This window comes from Pristis pectinata, chromosome 7 (genome assembly GCF_009764475.1).
Source record: "Pristis pectinata isolate sPriPec2 chromosome 7, sPriPec2.1.pri, whole genome shotgun sequence".
In the NCBI taxonomy this organism is placed as follows: Eukaryota; Metazoa; Chordata; class Chondrichthyes; order Rhinopristiformes; family Pristidae; genus Pristis; species Pristis pectinata.
This window is the reverse complement of record NC_067411.1, coordinates 88,258,394-88,277,479: the sequence shown is the minus strand read 5'-3', so window position 1 is coordinate 88,277,479 and position 19,086 is coordinate 88,258,394. Positions and strand designations below refer to the sequence as shown.

The 19,086-nt window shown below is 38.7% G+C and overlaps 1 protein-coding gene across 15 annotated transcripts in view; it reads right to left on the bottom strand.

Moving 5' to 3' along the window:
- Positions 1 to 19,086, bottom strand: part of pja2 (praja ring finger ubiquitin ligase 2) — an 88,661-nt gene that overhangs the window by 31,614 nt on the left and 37,961 nt on the right. For 9 of the 15 annotated variants that reach the window (XR_007956704.1, XM_052020504.1, XM_052020502.1 and 6 more), the window contains 3 exons: positions 10,783 to 10,983; positions 2,949 to 4,002; positions 2,424 to 2,606 (listed from right to left, as the gene is read on the bottom strand). Coding sequence is in view for 14 of the 15 variants with exons in the window: in XM_052020504.1 (XP_051876464.1) it covers positions 2,424 to 2,606; positions 2,949 to 4,002; positions 10,783 to 10,983 (1,438 nt within the window). In the remaining variant the exon portion in view is untranslated. The remainder of the gene's footprint in view (positions 1 to 2,423; positions 2,607 to 2,948; positions 4,003 to 10,782; positions 10,984 to 19,086) is intronic. The other 6 variants (XM_052020516.1, XM_052020508.1, XM_052020514.1 and 3 more) reach the window with 3 other exon arrangements.

The window sequence follows — 19,086 nt, the reverse complement described above, 5'->3', positions numbered from 1 at the left end:
GGAGTATTATGTGCAATTCTGGTTGCTCCATTACAGGAAGGATGTGGAGGCTTTGGAAAGGATACAGAAGAGGTTTACCAGGATGCTGCCTGGAATAGAGGGTATGAGCTATAATGAAAGGTTGGACAAACTTGGGTTGTTTTCTCTGGAGCAGAGGCTGAGGGAAGACCCAATAGAAGTTTACAATGAGAGACATAGATAGAGTAGAGTCAGAATCTTTTTCCCCCAGGGTAGAAATGTCAAGTGCTAGAGGACATGCATTTAAGGTGAGAGGGGGAAAGGAGATATGTGGGGAAAGTTTCTTTTATATACAGAGAGTCATAGGTGACTGGAACAGGTTGCCAGGGAGAGTGGTGGAAGCAGATACGACAGTAGTGTTTAAGAGGCTGTTAGACACATGAATATGCAGGGAATGGAGGGATATGGATCATGTACAGACACAAGAGAATTAGGTTAATTTGGCATCATGTTCAGCGCAGACATTGTGGACTGAAGAGCCTGTTCCTGTGCTGTCCTATTCTATGTTCTATGATCTACCTTTCATTCTTCTTAACATCACAGAGAGTACAGGCCCAATCTACTTAATCTTTTCTCATAGGACATGCCTCTAACACAGTAATCAATATAGTAAAGTTTTGTTGCATTTCCCATATTACAAGCATATCTTTCCTTAGGTCGGGAAACCAGACCTGTACAAAATATGCCTGGCACAGCCTTACTACGGCCCTACGTAATTGCAGTGAGACATCTTTACTCTTGTACTCAAATCCTCTTACAGTAAAGACTAGCCTATTATTTGCCCTCCCAATTGCTTTATGTTACCTGTCTACTAACTTTCATTGATTTGTGTACCGAGACCAAACCCTTTCACATTCTCATTATTTGAAGAAATACTCTGCTATTCCACCTTTTCCACCAAAGTGGACCTTGCATTTTTCCACAAAGCTTATGATCAGCTGGGGTTCCTCCGCATAGTCCTGCAGAGGCTGAGTCACAGCCGCTCAATCCAGAAATGACTCCTTTAATTCCTATTGTTTGCTGTTCCATTACTAATGCTCAACCAACACCAATGTATTACTCAATCCCCTATCCTCTGATTGTCTTCAATAAGGTGGAACACAACAGGTTATTGAAGGCCTTCTGATAGCCCATATACACAGCATCTGATTTCCCCCTCATTTGTTTTGCTAGTTGCATCTTCAAGAAGCTAATTGAGGATGGAATGGAATAAATAGATGGAATGGAACTTCTAAAAATGGAATATTACATATCAGTAGAAAGAATAAAGAAAGGCAATATAAATTAGAGAATGCACTTCTAAGAGGTACAGTAACAAAGAGACTGGAGATGCATAAATCAGTGATAGCAACAGTGCAGAATATACCAAGGCACAAGAACAAGAAAATCGCAATGAATGCTCTAAAATACTCGTTAAACCACAGCTGGAGTATTGTGTCAGTTTTCAGCGCCAAACTTTCAGAAGAGTGCAGAAGAAATTTACTACCATGACTTTGACTGCATGGATAGGCTAGAAAAGCTGGCTTGCTCTTCTTGGAACAAATGAAGGTGAGAGGATCTCACTGAAGTACAGGCGACGGGTTACGTTCCTAGAAAACCATCTATACCGCGATTTTCCGTAACGCAAAGCCACATCATCTGCGCACGTGTCAAGCACAAGCTGAAAATAAATGTTGACACATAAATTTCATGAGAGTGAATTTTTATTCCATATCTCAGATTTTTAGGTAGTGATTTGTGAATTCTAATAAGAACAGATTCCCTTTACCCGAACTGCTGTAATGTGGGAGTTGCCTGTATTTAAAAATTGACATGGAATGAAGGCAATTTGCGAAAGAACCAAAGGTGGCCTGAGTATAAGCTTCTTTAAAATAACAGTAAATGCTTCAGGTCCAAAATGTACTGCTGGGGGATTAGTGGAGGAAGATCCAATCATGGTGTTCAAAAGGGAATTCAGTAAGTATTTGAAAGGAAAAAAATTGCAGTGTTTCCAACACCCTAAAACTAGGACCCCTGATTATAGAACCTCCAGCCAGGAGAAACATTCTCCTTGCATCCAAACTGCCAACACTATGTATGTTTCAACTAGATCTCTAATTTTCCAAATGCTAATGAATATTGGCTTAGTTGACTCAATCTGTGATACAACAGTCCTTCCATTGCAGGAATCAACCTAATGAGCCTTGTTGCACACCCTCAATGGCAAGTATTTCTTTTATTAGGCAAGCTGCACACAATACTGCAGCCGTGCTCTCACCAAAGCCTTGTTTAACTTTACAAAGGCAACATCCAGTCCATTATGCCTATCTTACAAGAGGCTGAATGCAAAAAAAAATATCATCAAAATTTATTTCTTAAGTGATAGAACTGAAAAGCAGAGAAGATAATTGAAGTTGGGCACATACCCCACAGTAAAGTAGTGGTTAAAGGCTTCTTCATCCAAGCTGCTACTAATGCTGTTTGGTTCAGTTGGTTGTTCATCAACTCCTGATAAGGTTTCCCAGCTTTCATCACTAGAGTGCATTTTTTCTAAGACAAAATCAGAGGTCCATATTGCTGACCACTCCTCACCACTGCTTAGTGAGCTGCTTTTTTAAGGAGAATGTGTGGGGAGGGGACAGACAGAGAGAGGTAAATTAATGCCTTGAAATAGCAGCCATCTAAATATTCCTAATTTTTCATTTGGTTAACAATGACAAAAGCTCTTTTCTTTCATCAAACTTCAAGGAGACCAGTTAACTCAAAATTTTTAGAATTTTCAAATGACAAAAGCACAACTATAAATCCATTTGAAGGACAGTATTACAAAGTTTAACCATCACCAACAGGAAGACATGGGAACTACAAGCTAGCAAATTTGTAATTATTGAGCGCAGTAATAAATCAACTTTCATTCCTTCAGCAAGTCATTAAACTAAATGTTTCCTTACCTCTCTTCCCCTATATTACAATCATTTTCAAAGTCATCCCAGAAGCTGTTATCTGTTATGGTATCATCAAGATTTTCTTGTTGGTTGGTAGCCTGTTCTTTATGAATACCAGTTGTTTCCTTGACATTAGATCCAGATCTTGAATCTTTATGGATTTTATCCATGCAATTCCACAAGGCAAAATTTGATCCACAACATTCAATGTTACCTTTCATTTCCTTTGTACAATGGCCGTAAAGATCATCAGGTGAGTGCAGATCTCTTATAGAATGGGTGTCAGTTCTCTCCTTCCTAACCTTTGGTCTTACTACCATTTCTGAGGAGCTTGGTTGCTCTGTCATACAACAGAATAGGTTTCCTCCAGCTTGGACACCCAGTGAGCTCTTATCAAGATTCCTTTCTCTTTTCTCCTTAATCTCCTCCATCTTGACATAGCCATTAATTTCTTCCACATTTCCTAATGTTGGTAAAGGTTTCAGATGCTCTTTCAATTCACTTTGATGTCCTTTAACAGCAATGTCCATATTGGGCAAATTATCCATTGCCACAGAACACGGTGGCTCAATTTGTTGGTTGCTACCATCATGGATTACAGCAGAGAGGTAGGATTGTAGCCCATTAAGATAGTCAACACCTTTTTCTAACTCTGAAAGCATTGTGTCCAATCTTTTCTGAAGCTTTCCCTCTTTTTGTAAGGATGAATGAGTAGCTGAATCTTCGTCCTCTCCTTCACTACTTTCTGGTTCATATGAATCCATGTTTACAAGACCAATGCCACCCTGATTTCTGGAGGCAGTCTCAAAAAAATCACCAGGAATTGACCACTTGGGGGACTCGGTATTTTGGCTATCTAAATAACTGCCTAATGGTTCTGTAGCACTGGGTAAAACAAATTCATTGGACTCACATTGAAAAAGTCCTCGATTCAAAGGTGATGACAAAAATCTATTCTCCTTTTGAGGCTCGAAATCCACATCTTTTTTGGGATCCATAGTTTGGTCATATCCAGTGCATTGTGAAAGCAATTCATTTGTTGATAAGATTCCACTGGCAGCTATGAAGAAGGGAGAAAGAAAATCTTAAATCTCAAGTACTTTGAAATAAGCGACTAAAAATACAATCTCCCGTGTATTCAGAGGCAACCAGGGTTGTTTTAAATGAATGCAGACTCAAGTAATCACAGAACAATATTTACATTCTAATTGGTAAAGACAGTACAAATATTAAATAACCTTTGCCCTTGTTGAACACATTTTCAGATTCAGCTTAAATTTAAACAGGTAGATCCCACACCACAAAGATAACACCTCTGGGTGTGTTCTTGCCTATGGAGGCAACAAAATGCAGTGAATGATTTTTTTTGGGGGGGGATGGGGGAGGGTGGGTGTGATGGTCACAGGTGGGAAAGTACATGCAAAATTCTGACAGATCCAATAGGTGGCCCACCAGCATGCCTGCTTCCACTGTGTATCATCATGCCAATGTTTTCCTCAAGGCTGGAAAACTCCTGGCATGTAAGTTGCCATCCCTAGACATGCTCATTTCTGTATCAATGGTCCCATTTGGTGAGTGGAAAAAAAACATAGCTTGAGGCATAAAAGGTATGAAATTTATAATGTATAAATATCATAAAGATTACTCGCCTGCTACCTGGTATCAACCTGACATTAGTTTTAGTGATTTCAAATCAGTTCTGAGTAGCCATGGACCAAGTACAAAATCGTTTGACTTTCAGTGAAAATATTGCGGATGCAGGAAATTTGAATTAAATATAAAGTGCTTAATACTTTGCTGTTCAAGTACCCTCTGACTCAAATGTTGTTCCTTGTGCTAGCTATTTCCAGCATTTTCTTTTGCATACTGATACTTTGCCACTGATAGTAAAATCAGGCTAAAGGAAATACCGATTTAGAGGATATAGGACATTTTGGGGCAGGGTAGAGATGACTTGCTTTATATCTATTACTACTATATTTACCTAGGAGTACTTCATTTATACACTGGGTATTTGACGTGGAAAGAGGGCACATTGCAAACCAATATGAATGGTTAAGAGTTCACATGGTTTCAGAGAAGGGTTTTTGAGAATGTAATAAGCAGGATAGATTTGGAGGAACAAAAACTGAGCATGTCTAGAGTTTTAAAAGACATTTGTTTAGGTAACTCACAGATGGCTGTAATATAAAAAAAATAAGGGCCAGCACGATACCGGGGTAATATTTCAGCTTGGATAGGGAAGAGAAAACATAGTCTAAGGATAAAAAGGTTTTCAGATTGTCATCTTGGCACTAATAGAGTATCAGAATGAGCACAAATGGGCCCTCAGCTGGATGCGCTTTACAGTAAAAATTTGATAATCTAGCAACCTCAGGATTTTGTTGATGCTAGACTGCAGATCTTCCAGACTGTTGGACCACTGGATATTACTCCTATTTATATCCCAACATAATTTTAATTCACACAGTAGCACAAATAAGTATTAAAAGTCATATAATGGAGTTGCCAGTGAACACAGCAAGTTTAAAGGGAGCACAAGAATCAGGGCCCTTGTGAGCCAGATGGTGACGCATTGGAATTTTGGAACAATGGGATAGCAGGTTATCAGAGCTTTACCGTACATTGGAAATCTTCTACTGTTACTGGGGCATGTTTCATTCCAAAATGGTGCTGGGCTTAATGTTCTGCTCGGAGGCCAGATCCTAACTTGTCAGCAAGGCCCAGAGCACCCTCAGCAACTAACCACTAGCTTTGTAAGAATGGCTTTGAAAGCCAATGAGGCATTGCAATCAGGCTCATCAATTACCAAAGTTGCTACTGCTACTAAAATTTTGAAAATCAAACTTTGAAAATTTAAAATGTAAAAAAACAGTACAAGTCCCAGGATATAACAATGAACTTGGGGGAAGATAAATTGGAATATGTATACAATTCCATCACTGAGGACTGAAAAAAATTACAGCTGGTCCAAACAACAGTTTCTCATTTTGAACACCTGAGCTACACAGAGGCAATAGCAAATAGTGAAGCAAAGTGGCTCTGTGAACTCCAGACTCCAAGAGAAAACCATTAGGGATAGGAATTTTGATACTCACATTCCAGTGCTAAAATGTTTGAATACTTGACCCCAAAACTAATTTGTTATGTGCAAAATGTATGTGTATATATATTTTTTTTTTAAAAGAGTACTCACATTGCACTAACTTCAAGTACTCAAACATAGAACAGTACAGCACAGTATGAGCCCTTCTGCCCACAATGTTGTGCTGACCTATATAAACCTTATCTACATTCTATCTATTCCCCCTCTCTACTTCACCTCCCATAACCCTCCATTTTTCTTTAATCCATGTGCATAAGAGTCTCTTAAATGACCCTATCCTATCAGCCCATAGGCATGACCTGCCCTTCACAAAACCATGTTGACTATCCCTTATGTGTGTCTACAAATGCTCATAAATCTTGTACCCAAGTATCCTCTCCAATAGCTTGCCCACCATTGACTTAAAACAAGCTAGTCTATAATTCCCAGGATTATCCCTTTTACCTTTCTTGAACAATGGAACAACATTTGCTATCCTCCAATTCGCCGGTACCACTCCTGTGGCCAGGGAAGACTCAAAGATCATTGTTAACCCTTCAGCAATCTCTTCCCTAGCTTCCCATATTACCCTGGGGGATATTCTATCCGAGGCTAGGGACTTATCTATCCTAATGCTTTTTAGTAGCTCCAACAGTGCTTCTTTCTTAACTTCGACATGCTCCAATACATTTGCTTGTTCTACGTTAACCTCCCCTTCATCTCAGTCCCTCTCCTCAGTGAACACTGAAGCAAAGTTTACTTAGGAACTCCCCTGCCTCCTTCACCTCCTGACACATTTATCCCCCCTTATCCCTGAACGGTCCTACCCTCACCCTAGTCATCCTCTTGTTCCTCACATATGTGTAGAATGCCTTAGGCTTTTCCTTAACCCTACTTGCCAAGGCCTTCTTATGCCCCCTTCTGGCTCTGCTAAATTCCTTTGTAAGCTCCTTCCTGGCTACTTTACAACTCTCAAGAGCCCTGACTGATTTTTGCTTCCTAAACGCACCCTTAATTATTATTATATCTAAACTATATGGATATGGACAAAAAGTACAGAAGCATTATACTCATGTTACTGGATCCAGCACAACCCAGAGGTCATTAGTACAAATTGCTAACTAAAAACAAATTTCATAAAACTGGCCATAAGGTAATAGTAGAAAAAAAATCAAAATGCTAAATGGTAGAACTCAGTTAATCAGCTATCCCATTGTTCTGAAATCCTGATGGTTTGTCATTTGGATCACTGGGGCCCTGTTTCCCATGCTCCTTTTAAACTCATGGGCTTAAACTCAAAAAAGTAAATATAAATTATATTATACTGACTTGTTACTTTATGATATAACTTTGCCAGAAGAACTGTATTGCAGTGAGGAACTGAATAGAATTTTAATAGAAGCTTAAATTGAAATAAATAAGCCTGATATTTTCTAAACTTTGACCAGCTAGATGCCAAGTCCATAACAATCTGTCAGTTCTGCAAATCATATTCCTTATTAGGTTATTACTTTTGATGTCCTAAGGAATATGAATTTTAAACCTCCACCACCTCAAACTTCATTGGGCAAGATGGAATATTAACAGCATATCACTTTAAACCAATCTTGCAAAGTCCTTGGTTACAAGTTATTAAATATTGTTGTGAATATCTGGGAGAATTAGGCTATGTATATTTATGTGATAAGAGCACGAGACAGGCCTCTTTATTCGGACAACTTCCTCATTTCTCCAATTTCTCCAAAGACGGTGGACACATCTGCAGCATTGATACCAATGTACAAAATGAACTGTAAGCTTTAAATAAGAGAAGGGATCGGAATTAAAATTAAGTGGTGGGTAAGCAGGAAAGATAAAAGGAAGAGCAATTTTTTTCCAATCAGCAAGCCATGCAGATGATGTTGTGTGGCCTGTTATGTATCATAGTCAAGGGAACAGAAACCGCTCCTAAATCTACTAACAAAAATGTAAATTAACAAACATAATTTATGGACACTAACAAAAAAAGTGACAAATTTAATATTTTAAGTATCAACTTGCTGGTTATGATGTAGGATCTAGGACAAGTCCTAAATATGGGCCAGATTATAGTCCAGAGTACAAGAAATAAGTTTCCCGGCATCCACTAAAGTCATATTTAACATCCATAACAGTGCACTCTCAAAATTCAGGCACAAAGAATTTTTAACCATAAACAGTTGTGTATCAGACTTTAATTCTTTAGTATTTGAACAACTTGTATTGAATACTTTCTGAAAAGGCATTTGTAGTTTAATTAGTTATTGAATACAAGTGTACATGTCAATCTCAGAGAGCATCTTCAAAATTCTGCTGTGCACGGAACAGGTAACCAAACTAGAAATTTTAATGACCGTTTGCTCTTTTCACTACCACAAATATCAACTTGAATTTTGCTGGAAATGGTGAACTGACAGCATTCAGTTCTGAACTCTAGCTAATGACTTAACCTTTTGTGAAGTCAGGAGTCAGCCCTTGGGAATCCTAAGATTTCAGCAATAGTGACGTCATTAAGTAGGTGGAGCAGGAAGCAGGTCAGATTGTAAAACCACTAATTTTTCCAACTACCCTACAAACATTTTAAAGATCAAAATGAAGGTTTGGCCATACACAAGATTAAGGTAGAAGCTGAAATAATCAAACAAACTTTTTAATAAAAAATATTTATTTTAAAAAACAAGGAAATATGAAATAATTGAGATAATGACAATGCACTTGGATAACTTTGCTTAAGGGTTGGAGAGATTGCTAATTAATAACTACATCTTAAGTAAACAATTAAAATTTCATAACTTAATTGACAATGCTACATACCTTTAGAGTTTTTTTCTAAACAGTAAGAATAGCTCACAAATATCTAAGGTTTTTGTGAGTTCATAATTTCAGGAGATTACGGTCAAGGTGGTTGCAACACAATACACCCAAATAAAACTTCTACATTTCCATGTTTAAATGGGAATATTGTACTTTAGAAGTTGCTGTCATTATTCTTCAGAATATTGGCCATCAATTTTCAACTCAAGTTCTTGGCCTTTGTTTCCCATTATCACTAATCTTTTAACTCAATCAAGAGGAGTTGAGATCTGGCAATGGATAGAATTCAAATAAACCCACCAGGCAAAATCCTGGGATGAGAGCGTTGCCCTCTCATGATTAGCTAAATAAAATTAGATCTACATTCTCTGGCATTTAGAAGTATGTGGGGTGACCATATTCGGGCATAAAAGATACTTAGGAGACATGATAGAAATGTTTTCACTCATGAGAGAAACTCAAATAAGCAGACATAGTTACAGGATTAGGGGGCAGTCATGTAGAACTGAGGTACATGCATAGAGTGGTGAACCTCTAGAATTCTCTACCCCACAGAGTTGTGGAGGTTAGATTATTTGAGGTATTTAAAGAGCATACAGATAAATTTTTGCAACATCAGGAAATTGAAGGCTATGGGGAATTGGCTCAGAAGAGGAGAAAGCCTGAGCAGATTATGGCAGGCGAGGCTTGAGGGGCTGAGTGGCCCACTCCTGCATCTATTTTCTTACGTTGTCATGAACTTGATAATAATATCCCTTATCCTCTCCACTGTTACATTACATCTCCCCTCCATATCAGGGAAATTTTATTCCAATTTTACCAGTGAAAACCAACACAAATAAGATCAGTCTCCTGTCTTATGTCCTTAATGTATTTTTTTTTAACCACACACGCCAAATTAATCCAAAGTTGTATCAATGGATTACTCCTCTGAAAAGGGTCAAGATAGTACTGAAGCAATTAGAGAATACTGCAATTCTCAAAGGGTTGGAAGAATATTTGACTGAGCAGCAATCTCCCTCACACTGTTGAAGACCTAATCAAGGATGTCATAGAACATCATATACCAGTGAAATACAGCCTTCATCACTTGTATTGCATCTATGCTTATGAAGGTGAGGGTATTGCCTTGGAGAAATGCAAAGGCTATTTTAGAGAATTCATTAAGTTCTTGGAAACTTTACTGACATTACATTAGAAATCCCCGAAAATATCCTGATATCTTAGTGGAAAAATGAATTAGGCAAAAATAGTGCTTATTCATTAAGTTGTAATCACAAAAAAATTGGATGCCATCTTTGCTGCAGGGCAGCTGCTACTAATAGAATTAGAAAAGAGAACAAATATCCAAAACAAAAATTCAGTGCCTTGTTAGTTTAACTCAACATCAGCTTCAACTATTTTCTACAGTGGGGGGAGGGGGGGGGGGGGGGGGGGGGGGGGGGGAAAAATCACATGCTGCCAAAACCTTGTCTCTTGAACAATTGCTTATCAATCTCATGAAACAATGAACCAGGGACATGAATCAAACACTGAACCTAATAGACAATTTACTTTGAGAACTTCTCCATCAAATCTGAATAAGAGATTTCAAAAAAAAATGTCAAAATTGATATCTACAACTGAACTGGTGAAAATGAAAAGGCTAATTCAAATAGTCACTGATTTGATCTGCTAGCTAAAGGTGAAACCAAATATGGCAAATTATTCTTCTTGCTGAATAAATTAATTCTATATATCAATGATTTTCAGAAATTATGCTTTCTACAAATGTACCATAAGACATGGGAGACAGAACTATTCTTTATATCTGATGGCTACACTTCTAAACATTTCAGCGTCATACTATTTTCTCAAATTTTTGAAAGCCAAATCTACTTATTCTTCTTAGACAGTGCATATTATATTTAAAACACAACACACATAAGCCATTATCTTTTGAAACAGTGTTTAGCTCCATTCCTTCCCACTGGTGTTCACTTTCTTTTAAATGTTTCCATGGCTTGGCAATAGATGGTCGAAAGCTAACATAAGCATGCCTTCTCCCATATCTTCTTCCGGTGAGAGTCTGATAACCTCCTGCTGGTCTGGGCCAAGCTGCTTTTCCGGATTCTTGACCCATCGCTACAAAAACAAAAAAAAAATTAGCTCATATTGCTGACTCAAAATTATTAAAAAAAACTTCAGTCTCTTTCCATTGTGGATCTTGCAATGGCAAAACAACAATATCTAGCTAAGGTACACTGAAAATTAATGAGAGAGATTCTGAGCATATTTTAAATTATAGAAGTAAAGTATGTGCAAATTTGGAGCAGAATAAAGAAAGGAAATGTTATTTTTTTTTTAAACAGGTTGGTTTAAAGTAATTATCAAAAAAAATACCAAAAGGAATGAGAGTTTTTCTAAAATAATAACAGCAGGTTTACCATACTTTCATTCCGATTGCATATGTCTGAGAGCTTAATTTTACAGTCTCAAACAAAAACACAATTTCTATTTAGAAAATAAGTTATGCAGTTTGATCTCTTTATGGGCTGTTAGAATCTTAAAATGTGAAAGATAGAGTCCTGGTGATAATTTTCAACTTTCCACATGGGCTGGCTGACTGGATTACCCAATCAGATGGACATCTGAATATCCATACCAAAGACAAAGACATTCTCCAAAGTCATTTTGGTGGCCTCCTCAAACGCAGTAAATTCAATCTGATTAGCCAGCCATAAACTAATGTCATAAATCCATTACTCCAAAAGTTCATAAGTACTCAATGCTTAAACCATTCCAACTCTGATGACAGATTCAAACAACTTCCTCATAATTGAAACCAATAGGTCTATATTAAGTAATACTGGTGACATATGCAACATAAAAAAGGCATAATTTCTAAATCTAGAGTTCAATTTTATGAAGGATAGGCAATGGTAAAACTTAAAGGAACAGAAAATCCTGGAATTACACATACACAAATCTGTGATGATAGTAGATCAAATGGATGAAGTTGTTTTTATAAAAAATTGTAATTATAAGAGATTAGATAAACTGGGTTTATTCTCACTGAACATTGGCGATTGAGGGATGACGTTATAGAAACCTATAAAATTAAGACAGGCATAGACAGGACAGATAGGCAGAGTCTTTTTCCTTGGGCAAGGGAATTATAGAACCAGAGGACACAGGTTTAAGGTGAGGGGGCAAAAATTTAAAGGAAATCTGAGGAGGAAGTTTTTCCATACAGTGGATGGTGGTTGTCTAGCTACCAGAGGTGGTAGAGGCAGACACAAGTACAATGTTTAAAAGGCATTTGGACAGGTACTTGAACAGGAAGGTCATAGAGGGATGATGGAAGCAAATGGGATTAACATAGACAGGCACCACAGTTGGCATGGATGAGGTGGGCCAAAGGGGCCCATTTCTTTGCTATGTGATTCTATGATAAATATTAAAATTAGTCAACAAACTAATACAGGTTTCTTACTGCAGAAAAATGCATATCAAACAATAACAATAAATTTCTATTGAAATATCCGATAACACACTTCACAAGTATGATCATGGTTCATGCACAGTTTTAAAATACTGCAATAACTAGTGAATGCTGGAAGTGAACATCTAACTTCCACCACTAACCCCAACTCCTTTTTGAAATACCTAATCAACCCGTGTAACTTGCTCATCTGTCACTTATCTCTTCCTCAACTCTCACTGAGTGCATATAATACTTTATGACAAGGAAGAGGTGGAGATCTGGAGATAGCTAGACCAGTTGAGGCAGCCTAACAGATTCAGAAAAGCATGTCTGCATCCCTCTCACTCAGAGATGGCATGATAGAAAATTTGCAGGTGGCTACTGAGGGAAGTACAAACATTTTTGACACAAGGTGTTCAATAAACAACTGAACAATAAGTAGTACAACAAATGCAAGACTGACTCTGTTGTGTTTGATTCACATCTCTGTCTTCCTGGGATTTCACACAAACAAGAGAGAGTGCTTCCGAGGGCTAGGTAAACAAGAACATACAAGGAAGTGTTCTTCAGAGGACTTTTGAAGTTGCATGGTTACAAAATGCACAACCATGAATCAGCTGTAAAGTCAGTCATAACTGGGTGTAGTTAAACAATTAGGTGGGTTTTCATCCAGCTCTGCTCAGTTCAACCCGGGGCTTTTTTGTTTGAAAGGAACCTAGAAGAGTATCAATAAATTACCCAGATAGTGAATGAGATTGCAAGAACTCTGTTGAGAAAGGGGCTTCTTCTATTGAGATTCAAGCACTGTGCTTGAATGAGTGCACAAAGACAAAAGCCACAGCCATGCTGAACACCTCCAGATCCTTAAGCAGGATGATAGAGACTGCATTTCAGAATGAGCTTGGCTTAATCAGGCTGGGTCAAAATCCGAGCAGAGAAGGATAAATCAGGCAGTCACAGTGAGTCTATTAACTTGGGAGGAAGGAATCAGCCTGAAATGACAGCATAAAATAATAGCTCGAAAACAACTAAGAAGGGATTGGAGCAGCACAATAATCAGAAACTGTGCCTTGGGCATCACCAGAAAAGTAAAAACTATATGTTAAGCAATTAAACAGAAGAGAGAGAAATAAAGAAGATATGCATCAACAAAACATAAAAGCAGTGGAGCAACAAACAATTTGCTGGAGGAATTCAGCAGGTTGAGCAGTTGTGGATTCTGGCATCTGAAGTCTCTTGTGTCTCCATAAGAACAGTGGATTGACATTACATGTGTAATCCAGCTAAGTATTCTTTATACAAATTAAATGGGCCAGGAATTTATTCACACAAATCCAAAAAGAAAACCATGGGGTTGAACCAGACTACAGCAATTTTGTGCATTTTTTTTTAGACCATTGGCACCTACTGAGAAATTCAGATCCTCATTTTTAGATGGGATTGCTATTGTCCTTAGAACTTTTCACCACTCCCCCAAATGTTGTTAACAATAAATTAACATAAAAACAAAGTCATTGTAGTGATATTATTAACCTCACTGGTGTGAAGATTACAGTTCTTACTTCCCTATAGAACAACCAGGTTTTATTTACCCCATTTCCCTCCAGGAAACTTTATCTATTTTTCTTTCAATCCACAGTCACAGGCAGAGCAGGAATGTCATATGCCTGCAAAGTAGTCTTTTCTAACTTGTGGGCAATCTGTAAAACCACATTCTTGTGCTTATTCAGCACATTGTTGGAGTTACCCTCATAGCAATGTAAATCAAAGCCACGGGGGCCATCCTTATAAGTTTGTCATGCTGCTCGTAAAATGTAATTATTTAATCAGTTGAACCTGCTCAGTTAAATCTACATCAAGCCAGAATTTCCCAAATAAAATGTTAAATTTTCCCCATACCCAAACCACATTTTCCATGTACAGTAGATCATTTGACTTTGCTAAAAAAAAATCCCTCCCACCCATTAGAAACACAAGAAACTGCAGATGCTGGAATCTGGAGCAACACAAAAAGTGCTGGAGGAACTCGGCGGGTCAGACAGCATCTATGGACGGAAACAGACAGTCAACATTACAGGTTGAGACCCTTCATCTGGACTGGAAAGAAAGGGGGAGATAGCCAGTGTAAAAAGGTGGAGGGAAGGGGTGCCCCCTCACCTGGATCCACCTATCACCTGCTAGCTCTTGTGCCACCCATTCCTTCCACCATTTTATAGAAGCTATCTCCCCTTTTCTTTCCAGTCCAGTTGAAGGGTCTCAACCAGAAACGTCAACTGCCCATTTCCCTCCAGAGATGCTGCCGGATCCACTGAGTTCCTCTAGCACTTTTTGAGCCCTCCCACCCATTTACCTGACCTAAATTAAGAGCTCTTGAGCCTTTATTTTGTAATGCCTATGCAAACTGAACAATTGTTCCATTAATGCCTTGATTTGATTCACCTAATGATAACAGTGATCCCTACAGGAATCCATTCTAAACCTAGGGCCAAAAATTTATTCACATAATTCAAAAATAATTAGTGCTGGGTTGTCAAAAATGTCATTAATTCAGAGTGGAACAAAATTGCACATATTTCTGGGTGTGTCATCACCAATTGGTAACATCTATTCATTTTGCAACAAGATTTTTGTAACCAAAAACTAGGTAATGGGTAAAACTAATGAAATTTTTCACTACATTGGTCTGAACAATGAGTCATTGCTCACTCACAGAACTTTCTACCTTTCACTAATGTTGAATTGAGTTGAGAGTGACCTCCCTTGACATTAAGTCAGCATTTAACTCAATGTGGTATCAAGGGGCTCTGGAAAAACTGAAGTCAAAGGCCATCAAGGGGAAAATACTCAGATGGCTGCAATCATATTTCACACAGGAAAATGGTTGTGGGCACAGGAGGTCAAACATCCCATCATTGCAGGAGTTCCTCAGCATAGTATCCTTGGTTAGAAGTAGAGATGTTCACTGATGACTGCAATTCTATTTGTAATTCCTCAGCAAATGAAACAAACCACATCACGCAAAATGACCCAAGGAAAAATGGCAAAATGGCAGGGAATGACCATCTCCAGTAAGAGTGTATAATCACCTGGCCCAAGTATTCAATGGCATGACCATTGTTGGCTGTTACCATCACCATCCTGGGGATCATCATTGATTACAAACAAAACTGCGCAGCAGAGAAATATTGTAGCTCATAAGCAGATCAGAGTTTAGCTATTCCATGCCAAGTGATTCACTTGCTGACACCAAAAGTCTTTCCACCACGTTTAAGGCAACTACCCCTGTTTGTATGAGTGCAGCACCGACAACACTCAAGCAGTCCAAATCCATCCTGAATAAAGCAGTCCAGTTGACTGCCACCCCCATCTACCACATGGCTGGAATGTCTACCATCTACAAAATTCACTGCAGTTACTATGACAAGGATGACAAAGGCAGCAGGTTTCTGGGAAAGCCACTACCAGCAATTTCCCTTTGCAGTCACACACGATCCTGCCTTGGAAATAAATTGCAGTTCCTTCACTTTTAATGAGACTAATCTCTAACATTCTAATCCAACAGCATGGTGGGAGCACTGTCGAGAACTTCTGCAATGGTTCAAGATGATGGCTCAGCACCACCTTCAAGAGCAAACAGGGATGGGCAATAAATGCCAATCCTGTCAGCGACATTCATATCTGTAAAATGAATAATTAAAAAAATAAAAGAGTTAACCCCTTTCACCTTGCATTTATAGGCAGGCCATTATGATCTGTAGATTGTCAGCTCACTTATTGCACATTCACACTGTAGACTGACCATTCCTTGCATCTTGGAAAACAACTAATTAACAGCTGCAACTACAACTAATTAACAATGAACATCTGTCTAGACCTATCACCTAGACCTAGATACATTTGCACATACGTCACAGGAGGCAAAGCAGAGCTCAGCACCCAAGAACTCATCCTCCGAGACTTTCTTGGAAGCCACGCTTTGGTCCTTAAAGAACAGTGAATAAACATGATGCAAACTGCACTCCCACAAGGTAATTTTTATTGACACCAGTGAGCTCATAAAATGTCAAGTGCAGTCTCATACACACATGACTTTGTCCATGGGAACAGTGAACAAGTTTACTCTCACACTTTATATTGAAAGAAACAAAATTCCTTAGAACACAAAATCGAATTCAACAATTTCAGTTAACTTGTTTTCTGTTTTTATCAAAACTGATCAATTCTGCTATATATTATTCATTTGTGATACTTAGTTTTCTGCTCTCCTGCTAATCAGCTGGGTATTTCCTGAACCTTTGATCTGCTTTCATACATTCCTTTGTCTTCACACTAACAGCCTTCTATCTAAGAGATGGCTTCAATAGTTATCATCATGGCAATCCTAGCCCCAACCTTTCACAGATATTCCCACTGTGTATACATCACCTTCCCCCTCCCCCCCCCCAACCAACCTTCTCTACAACTTCAGACTAACTTTTCTCCCTTTCGCAGTTCCAATGAAGGACCTTTGAGCTGAAATGTTATTTTTGTTTCACTTTCTAGAACTCCTGCCTGACGTGGTGAGCATTTCCAGCATTTCTTTTTTTTATTTCAACATTCTTTTGGAGCTTGGCAACATTGATGCAGGAATGATGTTCCCCTAACAGGGGTCACAATATCAAAACAAGGTGTTAGCCATCCACAACAAAGGTGAGAAGAATTTCTTCATTCAGAGGGTAGTGATTTTTTGGAATTCTCTACACAAGAGGGATGTGGAGGCTTAGTTGCTTAATATATTCAAGATAATTACACTTATCCAAGGGAATCAAGCAATTTGGGGTTTGTGCAAGAAGTGACTGTCGTCATCTTACTGAATGATGGACCAAGCAAAGCCGATCGAATGGCCCACTGCCACTTAATTTTTATTTCACACTTTGTTCCGCAATGTAATCTGCTGTGCACAAAATAATTTGCCCATCTGACAAGCTCAATCACTGCCTGTAAAAAGTAAGGACCACAGTCAAGACAGTGGGAGCAGCAGGGCAAAAGCTGTGCCATGGTAAATACACACTGCTAAGGCAAGAGGAAGATGACAAGGGCAAGGAGTCACACAGTCCACACTTTCAGCATTAAGAATCCCATGTCAGGCTTCCACCAAGAAATCATCTTTCTGGATATGCCGAGAACAGATCACCTTGGCTGCTAAACACTGTAGAGTGCTGCCCAAGTGCTCTCCATTAACCTGCTGATGGTGCTGTAGTTATGATTGTGGTGTTGCTGATTCTCTTAATGGAGTGAGCAGGGGACGGGTCTTTTCCCTGATGGATGGATTTTGGGAGATATGTAACAGGTGTGACTAGCTAAAATGAATGAGTTCTACAATTTCCCAGCACTCAAGGCAATGATACCAGGAATATTCTTATGTCCATAATACCCACCCTAACTCATTATTGAATCACGGACTGGCAAAGGCATTTAAGCCTTGACAATACCTTGATAATGATCTTCAGTAAGTGTATAGAATCATTCATTGACACCATTACAATGCAGCCATACTGTAACTATTGTTTTCAAGAAAGTTACTTTGCTTAAAATGGTCATAGACTTTCTCTCCCAGTCTGAAGTTCCTGATTCAGTTTTCAGTCTTGCTAAGACATTACAATAACTATCTATGATACACAATATCTGAAAGAAAATCAATATCATCATAGTGGATATGGACAAATATGTTATTCAGCATTATGCATTGACTGCCTCTACTTTTCACACCAAGCACCTGCTCCATCTTAAATTAATAATGTCAATTACCATCATGACAAGCACCTTCCCAATTACAAACTTCACAGATGTTCAAACAGTCCTGTTATGACAACTGCAATCTAGTTCACTGATGGATATTATGGTTGGAACACTACAAAGTATTAAGGCTATGCAGTGAGATCAGGATGGCACTTAGCTTTCTCTTGAATAAGTAGAGCAGCATAATGCCACATCCAGCAGAATGCTGCCTCACAGGCAGAGACCATGGTTCAATCCTGACCTCAGATGCTGCCCATGTGGAGTTTACACATTTTCCCTGTGATTGCACAGGTTTCCTCTGGGTGCTGCTGTTACTTCCAACATCCAAAGACACATGTGTTGGCAGGTTAATTAGCCACTAAAAACTGTCCCTAGTGCGTAGGTGAGTGACAGAATCTTGTGAAATGATAAGAATGTGGAGAGAATGGAAAATGGGATTAAAGTAGTAGTAAATAGGCAGTTGATGGTCAGTACAGAGTCAGTGGGCTGAAGGGCCTGTTTCCACTCCAAAACTCTTGATCAAGATCTAAATCATTAATGGTCTCATTTGAAACTGCAAGGATAACTGCAGTCCATCTGACATATTAAACTATAGAATTAGAAACACAATATTACACTTTGATAGGCACACTCAGGCCCTGCAAAAGAAATGTGATATTGGAGTTGTAGAATGACGCGTTTCAAACAAAGGTCTATTTTTACTCTTCTGAATTCTCTCCCAACAATAAGATATCTTTATTAGTCACACGTACATCTAAACACACAGTGAAATGCATCTTTTGCGTAGTGTGTTCTGGGCAGCCCACAAGTGTCGCCACGCTTCCAGCACCAACATAGCATGCCCACAACTTCCTAACCCGTACGTCTTTGGAATACGGGAGGAAACCAGAGCACCCGGAGGAAACCCACGCAGACACAGGGAAAACGTACAAACTCCTTACAGACAGTGGCCGGGTTGTTAGCACTGTAATAGCATTACACTA